Source organism: Coturnix japonica, unplaced genomic scaffold (genome assembly GCF_001577835.2).
Source record: "Coturnix japonica isolate 7356 unplaced genomic scaffold, Coturnix japonica 2.1 chrUnrandom487, whole genome shotgun sequence".
In the NCBI taxonomy this organism is placed as follows: Eukaryota; Metazoa; Chordata; class Aves; order Galliformes; family Phasianidae; genus Coturnix; species Coturnix japonica.
In genome coordinates, this window is record NW_015439882.1 from 33,769 (window position 1) to 48,965 (window position 15,197).

The 15,197-nt window shown below is 59.1% G+C and overlaps 2 protein-coding genes across 6 annotated transcripts in view; one reads left to right on the plus strand and one right to left on the minus strand.

The window, feature by feature from the left end:
* ZNF541 (zinc finger protein 541) overlaps positions 1–6,261 on the minus strand; it is an 11,765-nt gene extending 5,504 nt beyond the window's left edge. The window contains exons 1-8 of one of the 4 annotated variants that reach the window (XM_015850561.2): positions 5,710–6,261; positions 3,841–4,086; positions 3,136–3,271; positions 1,929–2,790; positions 1,633–1,691; positions 1,175–1,334; positions 925–1,038; positions 67–391 (exon numbers count right to left, since the gene is read on the minus strand). In XM_015850561.2, coding sequence (XP_015706047.1) covers positions 67–391; positions 925–1,038; positions 1,175–1,334; positions 1,633–1,691; positions 1,929–2,790; positions 3,136–3,271; positions 3,841–4,060 — 1,876 coding nt within the window. In that variant the 5' untranslated portion in view covers positions 4,061–4,086; positions 5,710–6,261. Of the gene's footprint in view, positions 1–66; positions 392–924; positions 1,039–1,174; positions 1,335–1,632; positions 1,692–1,928; positions 2,791–3,108; positions 3,272–3,840; positions 5,536–5,709 lie in introns of those variants that run through there. The other 3 variants (XM_015850560.2, XM_015850557.2, XM_015850559.2) reach the window with 3 other exon arrangements.
* A 1,280-nt stretch (positions 6,262–7,541) lies between these two features.
* The window catches only part of BICRA (BRD4 interacting chromatin remodeling complex associated protein), a 21,083-nt gene continuing 13,427 nt past the window's right edge, over positions 7,542–15,197 (plus strand). The window contains exons 1-4 of one of the 2 annotated variants that reach the window (XM_015850548.2): positions 7,542–8,417; positions 13,584–13,629; positions 14,171–14,213; positions 14,510–14,575. In XM_015850548.2, coding sequence (XP_015706034.1) covers positions 13,589–13,629; positions 14,171–14,213; positions 14,510–14,575 — 150 coding nt within the window. In that variant the 5' untranslated portion in view covers positions 7,542–8,417; positions 13,584–13,588. The remainder of the gene's footprint in view (positions 8,418–13,583; positions 13,630–14,170; positions 14,214–14,509; positions 14,576–15,197) is intronic. The other variant, XM_015850549.2, reaches the window with a different exon arrangement.

A 15,197-nucleotide genomic window follows, 5' to 3' on the forward strand; every position in this document is an offset into this window, starting at 1 on the left:
CACTGCCCCTTACCCAGCACACTGCCCCTTACCCAGCACTGCCCCTTACCCAGCACTGCCCCTTACCCAGCACACTGCCCAGGAGCCGACAAGGCTCAGCTGCAGTGGATGAGCAGACGGCGTTGAAGTAGAGCCCCGAGCCCTCGCGGATGGGGCTGAGCATGGGTGGGGGGGTGTAGGGCGAGCACTGCAGCAGGTCCCGCAGCAGCCGGTCCATCAGCAGCACCGGGGAGCGCAGGTTGCTCCGGTAGCAGCCCCCAGGGACCGGCTGCACGTCGGGGGGCGTTAGGGGGGGGATGAAGAGGGGCTTGGGGAGAATCTGCCGCTTCCTCTTCTTGGGCTGCGAGTTGAGCCGCGGGCTCTTCCCATCCTGGCTCTCCTTGGGGGTCACCTGGACAAAGGATTCCAAACAGGGTCTTGTTTGCTCATAGGAAAGCGGCACCACGAGGAGCTGCAGGTGTCAGGGGAAGCAGGGTGGCACTGCAGGGCTCCACCTGGTGCTGCTCTGCTCCAGCACCAAAGCACAGACCTGGTCCTCACACACACTCATCCCAACCCTGCTGGGAACATCGACCCTGGGCCAAAAACCCAATTGTGAAACCTCCACATTCCTTACGCTGGCTGGAGGAGCCCCGAGTTTAGCTGGGAAGTATTGGTAGTGGTTGCACTAGATGATCTTCTAGGTCTTTTCCAACCTTGATAATTCTGTGATTCTGAGTTATTTCACTTGGTGCATTGTACCACCCCATTGATGATCCTGCATCACCCCATATCCTCACCTGCCTCCAATTAATCACCTTTACAAGCTTATCGTCACACTAATGACCATCAGATCCCTCAGTTTAGTGTTATTTCAGCACCATTTGGGAAGCAAAAAGGGAGCTCGGCAACAAGAGCAAAGCCCACAATGCAGCTCTCACCCACCTCACCCCCAGGCAGCACCGGCACCGAGACAGGGATGAGCAGAGCAGCTCCGGCCTCGCAGGGCTCCTCCTGCAGCTCCGGCCTCGCAGCGGATCCATCGTCTGCAGCACGGCCCTGAGCAGCACAGAGAGACCCAGCGGTCACACAGCACTTTGGGGGGGGGGGTCCTGGACCTCAATAAGGCTCCACCCCCACCTTTGTGCCCCACATTTGCTTTGTGAGCACCCCAACCCCTCCGCTTTCCCTTCACCTGCGGCTCCTCTCTCCTCTGGGGCAGCAGCCATTGCTCGTCACGGAAGCACATGTGGCTGTCCAGGCCCTTCTGGGTGTAGAACACCTGCTGGCAGTTCTTGCATAGGAAAACGCCGTCGCAGTCGCTGCTGTTGGTGGGAGCTGCGCTGCTCTTCACACTAAGGGGGACGTGGAGATAAAGGGGAGAAAATCAGCCCCGTTCTCTTTAGAAAAGGAACATCTGGCTCGTTGGTGTGATGAGCACAGCCCTGCGTCTCCCCTATTAAAGCTGGAGCAGAGGGGAGACTCTTGGGCTCATTTGGCCACACAGTGTGGGCTCATTTGGCCACACACTGCATACAACTGAGGCAGAACCGAGGTTCTCATGGTTCCCATTTACAGCCCTGTTCATCAGCACAACACAAACCCAACCAGATGACGAGGCCTCGTTACTTGGAGCTCAGCGCAGCCGCTCACCTGGCAGCCGACACACCGTCCTCCTGCACCGAGCCTGGGAAGCTGCAGACGTTTCCCCCCTGGGGGTGAAGAAACAAGAATCAGAACGAGGTGTCACCACCCCAACGCTGTCACTGCATCTCCCAACACTCGTCAACCAACACCCTCCCAGCTCACACAACCAACACCGAACCCCCCCATTCCCAGCTGCACAATGCAGACATGCAACCAGGCCGCCATCCCCCCCAGCACCAACACCAGGACGGTGCTGCCCATAGAGCAGGGCTCCCCTTTCTCCCCCCGCTGCTCTCACACACCTGCACGCGCTGCAGGACGCTCATCCCGCACTGCTGCCGTGGTGCAAAGGAGTCCATGGCCACTTGGCTGGGGGACGCTGTGCCCGCCAGCCCCGCCGCCAGCTTCTCCCTGCGTGCAGCGGGCACCCGCCACGACCTGCTTGCGCCCGCGCCGCCAGCTCTGCTCCTATCCCCCTTGCTGGAGGCAGCCTTGTTGTGCAGCCCATCCGTCACCGCGCCGCTCTCGTGCTCTCGAGCACAAGGAGACGAATCCTTCGGCCCTTTGGGGGTCAGCACGTGGGACAGGGCGTGCTGGGAGGCGGCCAGTACCTGCAGGAGGTTCTGCCTCCCCGGCTCCGTGCAGGCAGATCTCAGCTGCCCAGCACCGCCCAGCACCGCCTGCTGCTCCACCACGCTCTGCCACAGCTGTGTGCTGTCCTCAGGGCGGCCCAGCAGCACCTCCTCCACTCCGCAGCTCAGCACAGGGAAAGGAGAAGCGTCTGGGTACTGAGAGAGGAAGGAGCAGGACAGGGGAGCTTCCCTTCCAGCAGGGCTGGCTTTGAGCGTGAAGCAGGAGCTGCTCCTCTGGGCGCTGACCCATGGGTGGGAGCTGACGGCCGCCTGCTGCGCTCTGAGCAATGCCAAGCACGGCACGGCACCGGGCTCAGCGGGCAGCCCTGGGGGCTCCAACAGAGCAGGGCTGGGGGCCACGCTGCCATTCAGCTCAATGCCAGTGGTGGTGGTGGAGCCGGCCGGGTAGCTCTCTGCTGTGCCGCCGTCCTCCACCAGGCTGCAGGATGAACAGCCTGAACCCTGCGGGCACCGCGGGGGCTGCAGCTCACAGCGTCGCTCCGGGCACTGCCAGCCTTTCCTTTTCCTGCTGCTGTGGGGCAATGGAACATGGATATGCAAATGGGAAACAAAAGCGCTCTGCACCCAGTGCAGCCCTGCACACAAAGCATAGAACCCCCGGCACCCAAAGCATAGAGCCTGCACCCATAGAGCCTGCACCCAAAGCACAGAGCCTGCACCCATAGAGCCTGGCACACAAAGCATACAGACGCCTAGCACCCAAAGCATAGAGCCTTGCATCCCATAGACGACCTTGCAACCCAAAGCATAGAGCCTGCACCCATAGAGCCTGCACCCAAGGCACAGCCCCAGGAGGGCAAACAAGACCCCACAGCAGCCACAAACGCACCCCAAGCACCCGCCGTGCCCCACATACGGCTGCTGGGGCTGCTGGCTGTCAGTCGGGCTGCGGCTGGTCCCACAACAACCACAAGGCAGCGGAGAGCTGGGAGGGGACAACTGGCTCTGAGCGGCTGCAGGGTCAGCGCTGGGCACCACTGGAAGGCACAGCCCTGGGCAGAGGGAGGAAGGGACAGTGTGAGGTTATCAGCACAGCCCTGCCTTTGTAGCCTCATTAGTAATTTATTAATAAGGTGGTTGTCAGAGGACTCAAGGTGTGTGGAGGTTGGAAGGCTTGGATCTGTGTGCAGGTGGTTGGAGGACTCCATGGTCCACATAGGGATGCGTGGAGGACCCACATCTATGGGGTTTGGAGAACATTGGGGTGGTTGGAGGACTCCAGGGTCCACATAGAGATGAATGGAGGACCCAAATCTGTGGGGTTTAGAGGACACTGGGGTGGTTGGAGGACTCCAGGGTCCACATAGGGATGAATGGAGGACCCAAATCTGTGGGGTTTGGAGGACTCTGGGTCTGTAGGGTTTGGAGGACTCCATGGTCCAAGTGGGGATGTGCAGAGGACCCAGATCTGTGTGGTTTGGAAGACCCCACAGCTACATAAATCTGCCCATCAACACCTCCATGTCCCACGTTCCTTCATTAATATAAGCGTCAATTAGTGGATCTCCATTAATTGCTCCCCCCACCCATTAAGCTGCCAACTGACCCCCCCTATGCTCACCGTGCTGCACCTCACCGTCCCATTCCCTGTCTGGGCACAGGGACAACACGCTCAGCCCGTCCTCCAGTGCAACACCAGCCAGATCTGGGGGGGCTGCACCATCCGGGGGGGCCGCAGCCGCAGCCTGCAGGCTGAGCTCAGGGCTGGGGCTCTCGGTGAAGCCCAGCAGTTGGATCTCCAGGCTCACAGAGCTCTCGTCTCCAAATGGGAACTGCTCCATGGCGGCAGCGGGGGGGGAGAAACCACCTGAGATACACAGAGGGAAAATGGAGTGAGCAAAGAGCTGAGGGGCTCCACAATGAAACCCCTGCAGCAGAGAAAGGGCTGAAACTGCCCCCTGTGGTGGGGAGGGGGATCCACTCTCAGCCCCATAGAAAGCTACAGCTGCCCCACGGAAACGGTGGGGGCTCTCCCTGAGAGCAATAATGCTCCCAGAGTCACATAAGGGCAATTCCCCAATTTCAGGGCTGAATTTGGAGGACAGGACGATCTCCTTGAGTTAAAGCAACATAAGGAGGCACAGTGCCCCCTCCAGAGCCATGATATGGGGGTGAAGGGGCTGTACCGGAGGTAACCATTGCACTCAATACCACATAAAACTATGAACCCCCCCAATATGGACCTATAATGGGGGTGAAGGGGCTCTACCTGTGGTAACTACTGCACTCAATACCACATAAAGCTATTAACACCCCCAATATGGACCTATAATGGGGGTGAAGGGGCTCTACCTGAGGTAACCATTGCACTCAATACCACATTAAGCTATTAACACCCCCAATATGGACCTATAATGGGGGTGAAGGGGCTCTACCTGTGGTAACTACTGCACTCAATCCCACATAGAACTATTAACACCCCCCAACCCAGACCTATAATGGGGGTGAAGGGGCTCTCCCTGAGGTAACCATTGCACTCAGTACCACATAAGGCTGTGAACCCCCCCAATATGGACCTATAATGGGGTGATGGGGCTCTACCTGTGGTAACTACTGCATTCAATCCCACATAAAGCTGTGAACCCCCCCAATATGTACCTATAATGGGGGTGAAGGGGCTCTCCCTGAGGTAACCATTGCACTCAATCCCACATAAAGCTATGAACACCCCCAATATGGACCTATAATGGGGGTGAAGGGGCTGTACCTGAGGTAACCATTGCACTCAATCCCACATAAAGCTATGAACCCCCCCCATCCGGACCTATAATGGGGGTGAATGGGCTCTACCTGAGGTAACCATTGCACTCAATACCACATAAAACTATGAAACCCCCCCAATATGGACCTATAATGGGGGTGAAGGGGCTCTACCTGTGGTAACTACTGCACTCAATCCCACATAAAGCTATGAACCCCCCAACCCAGACCTATAATGGGGTGAAGGGGCTCTACCTGAGGTAACCATTGCACTCAATACCACATAAAGCTGTGAACCCCCCAACCCACACCTATAATGGGGTGAAGGGGCCCTCCCTGAGGTAACCATTGCACTCAGTACCACATAAAGCTATTAACACCCCCAATATGGACCTATAATGGGGGTGAATGGGCCCTCCCTGAGGTAAGCCCTGCAGCCAGTCTCACATCAGGCCTCACATCCCCCCGACCCAAAGCCATAATGGGGGAGGAACAAACACCCCCCCGCTTCCAGGCCGACATTTGAGGCTTCAATCTCCCCCCTGAGGTAAATCCTGCCCTAAATCCCACATAAACCCCCCCCATCCCCACACAAGGCCGCGTTCACCCCTCCCTGAGGTAAAGCTCCATCCCGATCGCACTTAACACCGCTCCCTCCCTCCTCCGCTGCTACACCCGGGGCCGAACGGAGCCGTGTGGGCACATGGGGACCCTCCCGGCCCTCACACACCGTCACCCCGTCACGGAACCCACACGAACAACCGGGAGGAGGCGAACAACAATGGCGGCGCTGCGCCTCCTCGCCGCGTGCCCGCCGCACTGCGCATGCGCGCGGGAGAGGCGCGCCTCGCGGCGAGGCGACGCGCATGCGCGTAGGGACGGAGCGCCTCGCGCCCTCGCCGTCACGTGACGGGGGGAGCTCTTTGGCGGGAAGAACGGGATGAGGGAGGGGAGGCGGCGGCGCCATCTTGGATCCGGGTCGGAATGGGGGGGATGGGGTTCTTCGTTATGGGAAGGGATATGGAGGGGGTTTTCTATGGGGTTTCTGTGAGGAGTTCTCTAAGGGGGTCTCTGGGGTTGAATGTGTGACAGTGACCCTCCGTGAGGGGATCTGAGGGGGTTTGTGTGAGGGGAACCTCTGTGAGGGGGCAGAAAGGATGGATGAGAACCCCAATATGGGGTCGTGATGGATGGGAACCCCAATATGGGGGTCCCAATGGATGGAGCCCAATATGGGGGTCCTGATGGATGGGAACCCCAATATGGGGTCCTGATGGATGATAACCCCAATATGGGGTCCTGATGGATGGGAACCCCAATATGGGGGTCCTGATGGATGATAACCCCAATATGGGGTCCTGATGGATGGGAACCCCAATATGGGGGTCCTGATGGATGATAACCCCAATATGGGGTCCTGATGGATGATAACCCCAATATGGGGGTCCTGATGGATGGGAACCCCAATATGGGGGTCCCAATGGGTGAGAAACCCACCGTGAGCCAGCAGGGTGCTCTTCCAGCTCAGGAGCTGGTGGGAAGGGTCCAAAGGGGGCCATAAAGATGGTCAGGGGGCTGCAGCACCTCCTATATGGGGACAGGCTGAGGGAGATGGGCTTGTTCAGCATAAAGAAGGTTATGGGGTGACCCCATTGCAGCCTAAAGCACCTGAAGGGAACCCTATAACCAGGAGGGGGGTCAGCTCATTGGGAGGGGAGATAAGGAGCAGGATGAGGGAGATGGTTTGGGGTTGAAAGGGGCAGATTGAGGTTGGATGGCAGGGGGAAGTTCTTTAATGTGAGAGTGAGGAGGTTGTGAGTGATAGAGGTGGTGGATGCCCCGTCCATCGATGGAGCTGCTCAAGGCAAGATTGGATGAGACCCTGGGCAACATGATGGAGTCAATGGGGCAGGTTGGTGGCACTGCCAGGCAGGGGTTGGAGCTCCATCATCCTTCATCTCCATCGTCCTCCAGCTCCATCGCCCTTCATCATCCTTCAGCTCCATCGTCCTCCATCTCCATCGCCCTCCAGCTCCATCAATCATCCTTCAGCTCCATCCTCTGGCTCCATCGTCCCTCATCTCCATCGTCCTTCAGCTCCATCCCTCGGCTCCATCATCCTTTGGCTCCATCGTCCTTCGGTTCCATCGTCCCTCAGCTCCATCGCCCTCCACGTCCCTTCCATCCCATCTCATTGATGCTATGGGCAGCGCTGATCCCAGCCAGCAGTTCCAGGTAAGGAAACGGGCATTTCTCAGCCCTTCCTTTAATTACCGTCACTCCATTAATTACCGTCACTCCATTAATTACCGTCAGGCTGCGTTACGTGCCCGTGATCCCGGCTGACACAGCACTGTCATGTCAGCACGCCCCAAAACAGCCTCGTTCGGTGTCGCTGTGTCGGTGCTATTTTAGGCCGGGGCTGTTTATTTTTTAACGTTTCCGTTGTTTTTTATCGCCGTTCTCCCGGGATCCCATAGAGACACACACGGGAACGGCCCGTTTCGCGCCGGCGCCCCCGGCGGAATCCCGCGCGCCGCCCCATCCCTCGTATCCCCGCCCCTTTCCCCGTGGCCCCGCCCCCTCGTCCAATCCAGCCAATCGCGCGCTGTAAACACGGCTCTAAGCCACGCCTCCTCCTCTCAGGCCACGCCCCCCGACGCGCCAATGGCCGCCGGCGCCGCCGAGCCGGGCGCAGCGCGAGGACCCCGCGGCGGGGCGGGGCTGCCCGATGCGCTGCCTGTATCGCGGGGCGGGATCCCGGCCCGGTGCCGCCGCTCGGTGCCGCCGTTGATCCGATTCCCATTGAGGCGGTGTCCGCCGTCGGGCCGCACCGTCGCCCATCGTTGCCCGTTCCCGTCCTTTGGCGGTAGCGGCGCTCGGTGTCCGTCCCATCCTCATTCCGTGCCCCGGGGGTGTCCGCCGCTCCCGGTAACGGCCCGGTGCTCCCGGTGCTCTCAGAACGGAGCCCTGGGGTGTCCCTGCTGCTCCCGGGCCGGTCCCGTTATTCCCGGCTCAGCCCCGGTTGTGTGTGTGGGGTCTCATGTCCCGGCCCGGTGCCTCCCGGTTCCTCCCGGCGGTTCCCGGTCCCGCTCCCGTCGCTCCGTTCCCGTTTGTACCCGCGGTGGCTCCGCCCCGGTCCCGGTGGGCGTGTCTCATGCAAATACCCCGGTAGTGGGTGGGGGCGAACCGGGGCCCCCGATTTAATTTAATTTTTTCCTCCGTCAGCGCCGCGATGTTGAATTTTTTCCCGTTCCCTCCCGCCGTTCCCCCGTTCTTCCCTCCTCCCTCCGTTCCCCCCGCTCCGGTTCGGTGTCGGTTCGTTCATCAGGCACCTCGTTGAACCGCTACGTGTCGGTGCCTGCTTGGGGTCCTGCCTCCGGAGCCCGTGCGGGGATGTGTGGGAGACCCCGCGCCGGCCGCCGCTCAAACCTCACGGTGAGTTGGGCACAATGTAACCGATTTGTCGCCAAATGCCGCCGCCCCCCCCACACGCCGCCAATAACGGGGCCCCCCCTTCACATCCCCCCCCCCCACCTCGACCCGGCCCCGCCGCACAATAACGCGGGAGGGGAAGGAAGGAAGGGACGGACGGAGGGAGGGAGGGAAGCGCCGCCTCGCCCGGCCCCGGGCCGACACAACGGGGGCAGCCCCCCATAACCCCCCTATATAACCCCCCTATATATCCCCCTATAGCCATATCCATATATAGGCCCGGACCCACCGCCCCCCTCTATTGGGGCTCAGCTCCGTTAGCGGGCACTGCCGGCCCGCCGCTCTCCTTCGGCCTAATCCGAACGGGGAGGTGGGGGGGGGGGGCAGCAAACAGGGCTCCGTCCTGCCCCATAGATGTGCCCCCCCGACCCCCCGCTGTGGGGTGGCTGTGGGTCACAGCGCGAAGCCCAATAAATACACTTGGTTGTGTCCTCACGTTCTCCGCTATTTCATTGGGGCGGGTCGGAAGCGGTGGAGGGGGACGCGGGGAGCAGCGGTTCGGTTCGTGGTGCTGAGGGCGTGGAGATGCTGCTGGGCCGGGACCGGGGCCTGGGCCTGGTTCTGAGGGGGCCTGGAGAACAGGTTCTGGTTCTGAGGGACCATAGAGCTGGGGTGCCCAGTGCCTGGTTATAAGGGATCCCAGTGCCCAGGTCCTGGTTCTGATGGACCCCAGTGCCCAGGTCCTGGTTGTGAGTGATGGGTTCTGGAGCCCAGGTTCTGGTTCTTGAGTGAGGGAGCCTGGAGCCCAGGTTCTGGTTCTGATGGAGCCCAGAGCTGTGGTGCCCAGTGCCCAGGTCCTGGTTATAAGGGATCTTAGAGCCCAGGTTCTGGTTCTGATGGACCCCAGTGCCCAGGTCCTGGTTGTGAGTGATGGGCTCTGGAGCCCAGGTTCTGGTTCTGATGGACCCCAGAGCTGTGATCCCAGTGCCCAGGTCCTGGTTGTAAGGGATGTTGGAGCCCAGGTCCTGGTTCTGAATGAGGGGTCCTTGAGTTCTGGGCCTGGTATTAAGTGAAGGGTCCTGGAGTCCAGGTTCTGGTTCTGACGGACCACAGAGCTGTGGTGCCTGGTGTCCAGGTCCTGGTTATAAGGGAGCCCAGTGCCCAGGTTCTGGTTCTGATGGACCCCAGTGCCCAGGTCCTGGTTGTGATCAAGGGAACCTGGAGCCCTGGTCCTGGTTCTGATGGACCCTGGAGCTGTGGTGCCTGGTACCCAGGTCCTGGTTATAAGGGATCTTGGAACCCAGGTCCTGATTGTGAGTGATGGGTTCTGGAGCCCAGGTTCTGGTTCTGAGGGACCACAGAGCTGTGATCCCAGTGCCCAGGTCCTGGTTGTAAGTGATCTTGGAACCCAGGTCCTGGTTCTGAATGAGGGGTCCTTGAGTTCTGGGCCTGGTATTAAGTGAGGGGTCCTGGAGTCCAGGTTCTGGTTCTGATGGACCCCAGAGCTGTGATCCCAGTGCCCAGGTCCTGGTTATAAGGGATCTTAGAGCCCAGGTTCTGGTTCTGATGGACCCCAGTGCCCAGGTCCTGGTTGTGATCAAGGGAGCCCTGAGCCCTGGTCCTGGTTCTGAGGGACCACAGAGCTGTGGTGCCCAGTTCCTGGTTCCAAGAGATCCCAGTGCCCAGGTCCTGGTTGTGAGTGATGGGTTCTGGAGCCCAGGTTCTGGTTCTGAGGGACCCCAGTGCCCAGGTCCTGGTTGTGATCAAGGGAACCCGGAGCCCTGGTCCTGGTTCTGATGGACCCTGGAGCTGTAGTGCCTGGTGTCCAGGTCCTGGTTATAAGGGATGTTGGAGCCCAGGTCGTGATTGTGAGTGATGGGCTCTGGAGCCCAGGTTCTGGTTCTGATGGACCCTGGAGCTGTGGTGCCTGGTACCCAGGTCCTGATTATAAGGGATCTTGGAACCCAGGTCCTGATTGTGAGCGATGGGTTCTGGAGCCCAGGTTCTGGTTCTGATGGACCACAGAGCTGTGATCCCGGTGCCCAGGTCCTGGTTGTAAGGGATGTTGGAGCCCAGGTCCTGGTTCTGGGTGAGGGGTCTGCAAGGCCCAGTCCTGGTTCTGAGGGATCCCAGTGCCCAGGTCCTGGTTCTGAATGAGGGGTCCTTGAGTTCTGGGCCTGGTATTAAGTGAGGGGTCCTGGAGCCCAGGTCCTGGTTCTGGGTGATCCCAGAGCTGTGGTCCCAGTACCTGGATCCTGGTTCTGAAGGATCCCAGAGTTGTTTTCCCAGTACCTGGGTCCTGGGTCTGTGCAAGGGAGCCTGGAGCCCCGTGTCCTGGTTCTGAATGAGGGAGCCTGGAACCTGGGTCCTGGTTCTGATGGACCCCAGAGCTGTGATCCCAGTGCCCAGGTCCTGGTTCTGAATGAGGGGTCCTTGAGTTCTGGTCCTGGTAGGAAGTGAGGGGTCCTGGAGCCCAGGTTCTGGTTTTGATGGACCCCAGATCTGTGGTTCCAGTACCTGGTTCCTGGTTCTGTACAAGGGAACCTGGAGTCCTGTGTCCTGGTTCTGAATGAGGGAACCTGGAGCTGGGTCCTGGTTCCAGGTGAGGGGTATTTGAGCCACGGTCCTGGTTCTGAGTGAGGGAGGCCTGGTGCTGCCGTCCTGGTTCCGAGTGAGGGGTCCTTGAGCCCGGTGGCCCTGGTCCTGGTTGTGAGTGAGGGGTCCTGGAGCCCAGGTTCTGGTTCTGATTGGTGGGTCCTGGAGTACTGATTCTGGGTGAGGGAGGCATGGAGCCCAGCTCCTGGTTCTGAGGGGTCCTGGAGACCAGTCCTGGTTCTGAATGAGGCAGCCTGGGACCCTGGTTCTGGTCCTGGTTCTGATTGGGGGATCCTGCAGCCCATGTCCTGGTTCTGAGTGAAGGAGCCTGGGGTCCTGGTCCTGGTTCTGGTCCTGGTTCTGGTCCTGGTTCTGGTCCTGGTTCTGAGGGATCCCAGAGTTTTGATCCCAGTGCCCAGGTCCTGGTTGTGATCAAGGGAGCCTGGAGCCCCGGTTCAGGTTCTGAATGAGGGTCCTTGACCCATGGTCCTGGTCCTGGTTCTGGGTGAGGGAGGCCTGGTGCTGCTGTTCTGGTTCCAAGTGAGTGGTTCTGGAGCCCCGGTTCTGGTTCTGAATGGTCCCGGGGTTGTGATCCCAATGCACAGATCCTGGTTGTGAGCGAGGCCCGGAGTCCAGCTCCTGGTTCTGAGTAAGGGACCCTGGAGCCTCTGTCCCGGTTCTGAATGCGGCTCCTGGTGCTGTGGGCCCAGACCCAGTTTGGTGGTTCCGGTTCTGTGCTGCCCTATGGGGCCATTTGTGCCCCTCACATCACCCCTGTGTGTCCTTATGGCGGCTGGGGGACCAAAAGTGGGGGGGGGGCTGTGAGTGTTATGTGGGGGCTGGGGGGGGGGGGGTGGGTTATGGGAGTTGTGTGGGTGCTGGGGGGGGTGTATGGGTGCTCTGTGGGGGGGGGGCTGCTTTGGGGGCGCTGGGGGATGAGTGGGGGCTGGGGGGGCTGTATGGGACTGCGGGGCGCTGTGGGTGCTGTTTGGGTGCTGGGGGGCGCTCTTGGGGGGTGTTGGGGTGTGTTTGTGGGTGCTGGGCGGGGCTGTGTGGGTGCTATGGGGGGGCTGTGCCTGTGGGGTCCCCAATGGATGTGTGGGGCTGGAGATGGGAGCTGAGCTGAGCTGGTGGGGGTTGGTGTGATGGGGCTGTTGGAGCGGCTCTGGGGCTGTTCTGGGGGGGCTGTGGGTCCAGGAGCAACACAGAGATGTGGGGCTGTGGGTCCAGGAGCTGTGGGGCTGGAGCTGCTCACAGAACTATGGGGCTGGTGCTATGGGGCCACGGGTCCAGAAGCTGCACATGGAGCTGTGGGTCCTTGGATGTGGGTGCTGCTCAGAGCTGTGGGTCCGGTGCTGTGGGTCTGTGGGTCCAGGTCTGTGTGCCTGGCACTGTGGGTCTATGGGTCCGGCTCTGTGGGTCCCCACGCTCCGTTTTCTCCCCCCATCCCCCCCACAAACCCAAGGGGCCTCAGCTGCCTTCTGTCACCCCACTGTCACCCCCCCATGGCCCCCAGTGTCACCCTATGTGTCACCCCCCCCATGGCCCCCCAGTGTCACCCTATGTGTCACCCTATGGCCCCCCATTGTCGCCCCAGGTATCACCTCTGGCTGTCCGGCCCCCCATGTGTCACCTCCCCCCCCCATTTATCGCCCCCCACCACGTGCCACCCCATTGTCACCCATTGTCACCCAATGTCACCTCTGGTTGTGTGGCACCCCATTGTCACAGCCCCATTGTGTCACCCCCATTGTCACCCCCATTGTCACTCCCATTGTCACCCCCCCCATCTGTCACCTCCACTGTGTGTCACCCAATGTCACCCCACGTGTCACCTCTGGTTGTGTAGGACCCCGTGTGTCACCTCCACCCCCAGCTGTGTGTCACCCCATTGTCACCCCATTGTCACTGTGTCACCCCATTGTCACCCCATTGTCACTGTGTGTCACCCCATTGTCACCCCATTGTCACTGTGTGTCACCCCATTGTCACCCCATTGTCACTATGTGTCTCTGTGTGTCACCCCACTGTCACTGTGTGTCACCCCATTGTCACCCCATTGTCTCTGTGTGTCACCCCATTGTCACTGTGTGTCACCCCATTGTCACTATGTGTCACTGTGTGTCACCCCACTGTCACTGTGTGTCACCCCATTGTCATTGTGTATCACCCCATTGTCACCCCATTGTCACTGTGTCACCCCATTGTCACAGTGTCTCAGGTTGTCACCCTGTCTGTCTGTCCCTGTGCTGTGTCACCTTGTACATCACCTTGTGTCACCTCATCCCCCCCTGTGTCACCCTGTATGTCCCCCATGTCCTGCTGTGTGTCACCCCATCACCCTGTGTCACCCCATCTCCTGTTGTATGTCACCCTATGTCACCCTATGTCACCTCATCTCACCCCATCTCCTGCTGTGTGTCACCCCATGTGTCACAGTGTGGCCCCATCTGTGTCCCCCCCCATCTGTGTCCCCCCCCATCTGTCCCCCCCATCCCGCTGTAGTTCGGGGCAGTTTTGGGGCCGTTTCCCCCCGTCTGCCCGCAGTGCTGACGCTGTGTCCCCTCTTTGCAGTTGACATGGACGATGAGGACGGCCGGTGCCTGTTAGATGTCATCTGGTGAGTAACCCACAGCCCCATAACCCCACGGCCCTATAGCCCCACAACCCTTCAGCCTTATAGCCCCATGGCCCCATAACCCCACAGCCCTATAACCCCGTAACCCCGCAGCCCTATAGCCCTAAAACCCCTTAGCCCTATAGCCCCATAACCTCTGAGGCCTATAGCCCCTTAACCCCTTAGCCCTATAGCCCCATAACCCCTGAGCCCTATAGCCCTATAACCCCTGAGCCCTATAGCCCTATAACCCCTTAGCCCTATTGCCCTATAACCCCTTAGCCCTATAACCTCTAAGGCCTATAGCCCCATAATCCCACAGCCCTATAGCCCCTTAATCCCTCAGCCCTATAACCCTATAGCCCCTTAACCCCCCAGCCCTATAACCCTGTAGCTTCATAACCCCTCAGCCCTATAACCCTATAGCCCCATAACCCCCCAGCCCTATAGCCCTATATCCCCATAACCCCCCAGCCCCACACAGTGTATGGGGCAGGCGCCGCTCCCCTCCTTGCGGCTCCCTGACCCCACTGTTTCCTTGCAGTGACCCTCAGGCCCTCAACGATTTCCTGCATGGATCCGAGAAGGTGAGCAGCGACCCCTCCTCCCCCCAACCCCCCCCAACAACCCCCCGCTAATTACAGCTAATTAATCTCACCTAAATTACTTACCGCACTCAGGCGCCCGCCCATTTACAAGGTGGCCTCTTCTTCGCCCCCCCCCTTAATTTTTTAAACCCTTGTTCGTTTTTGTAACCACCCAACACTGGGGGCTCCAACCCCCCGGCGCCCCCCCCAAAATAATGCTGGTTTTTCTCTTTTTTACACCCTTTTTGGTAATAAACGGTGTCCGAAGGCAGTAAACGGGCTCTCTTTAATTCCAGATTGACAGTGATGATCTCCTGGACAGCACAGGAGATGCAGCCAGCGCCTTTTTTGAGGGTGCTGGGGTACGTATCAATGGGGCTGTTCCAGCCCCTCCTTTGGCTTTGGTCCTTTAGGTTCATTTTGGTCCTTTAGGTTCATTTTGGCCTTTTAGGTTCATTTTGGTCTTTTAGGTTGATTTTGGTCCTTTAGATTTTGGTCCTTTAAGTTTTGATCCTTTCATTTTTATTTTTTTAAGTTCATTTTGGTTTTTCAGGTTTTTGGTCTTTTCATTTTTGGTCCCTTTTTTTGTTTTTTCGCCCTTTATTTTTCACATCCAGGTTGATTTTTGTTCATTTTTTTGTTAATCCATTTTGATTTTTGCTCCTTATTTTTTCATCCATCCTTTCTTTATTTTTCGGTCCATTTTTTGTCCTTTTTTTCCTTCATTTTTACTACATTTCCTCCCCCTTTTCCTCCCCCCATTTCCCTTTTCCTCCCCTTTTCCTGTCCCTTATTTCCTCCCCTTTTCCTCCCCCTCCTTCCCCCCCCCATTCCACTTTTCCTCCCCTTCTACACCCAACTCAAACCCATTGGGCACAGAGCCGAACCAACATGGCGCCCTATAACCCCATACACCAACTCAAACCCATTGGGCACAGAGCCGAACCAACATGGCACCCCATAACCCCATACACCCAACTCAAA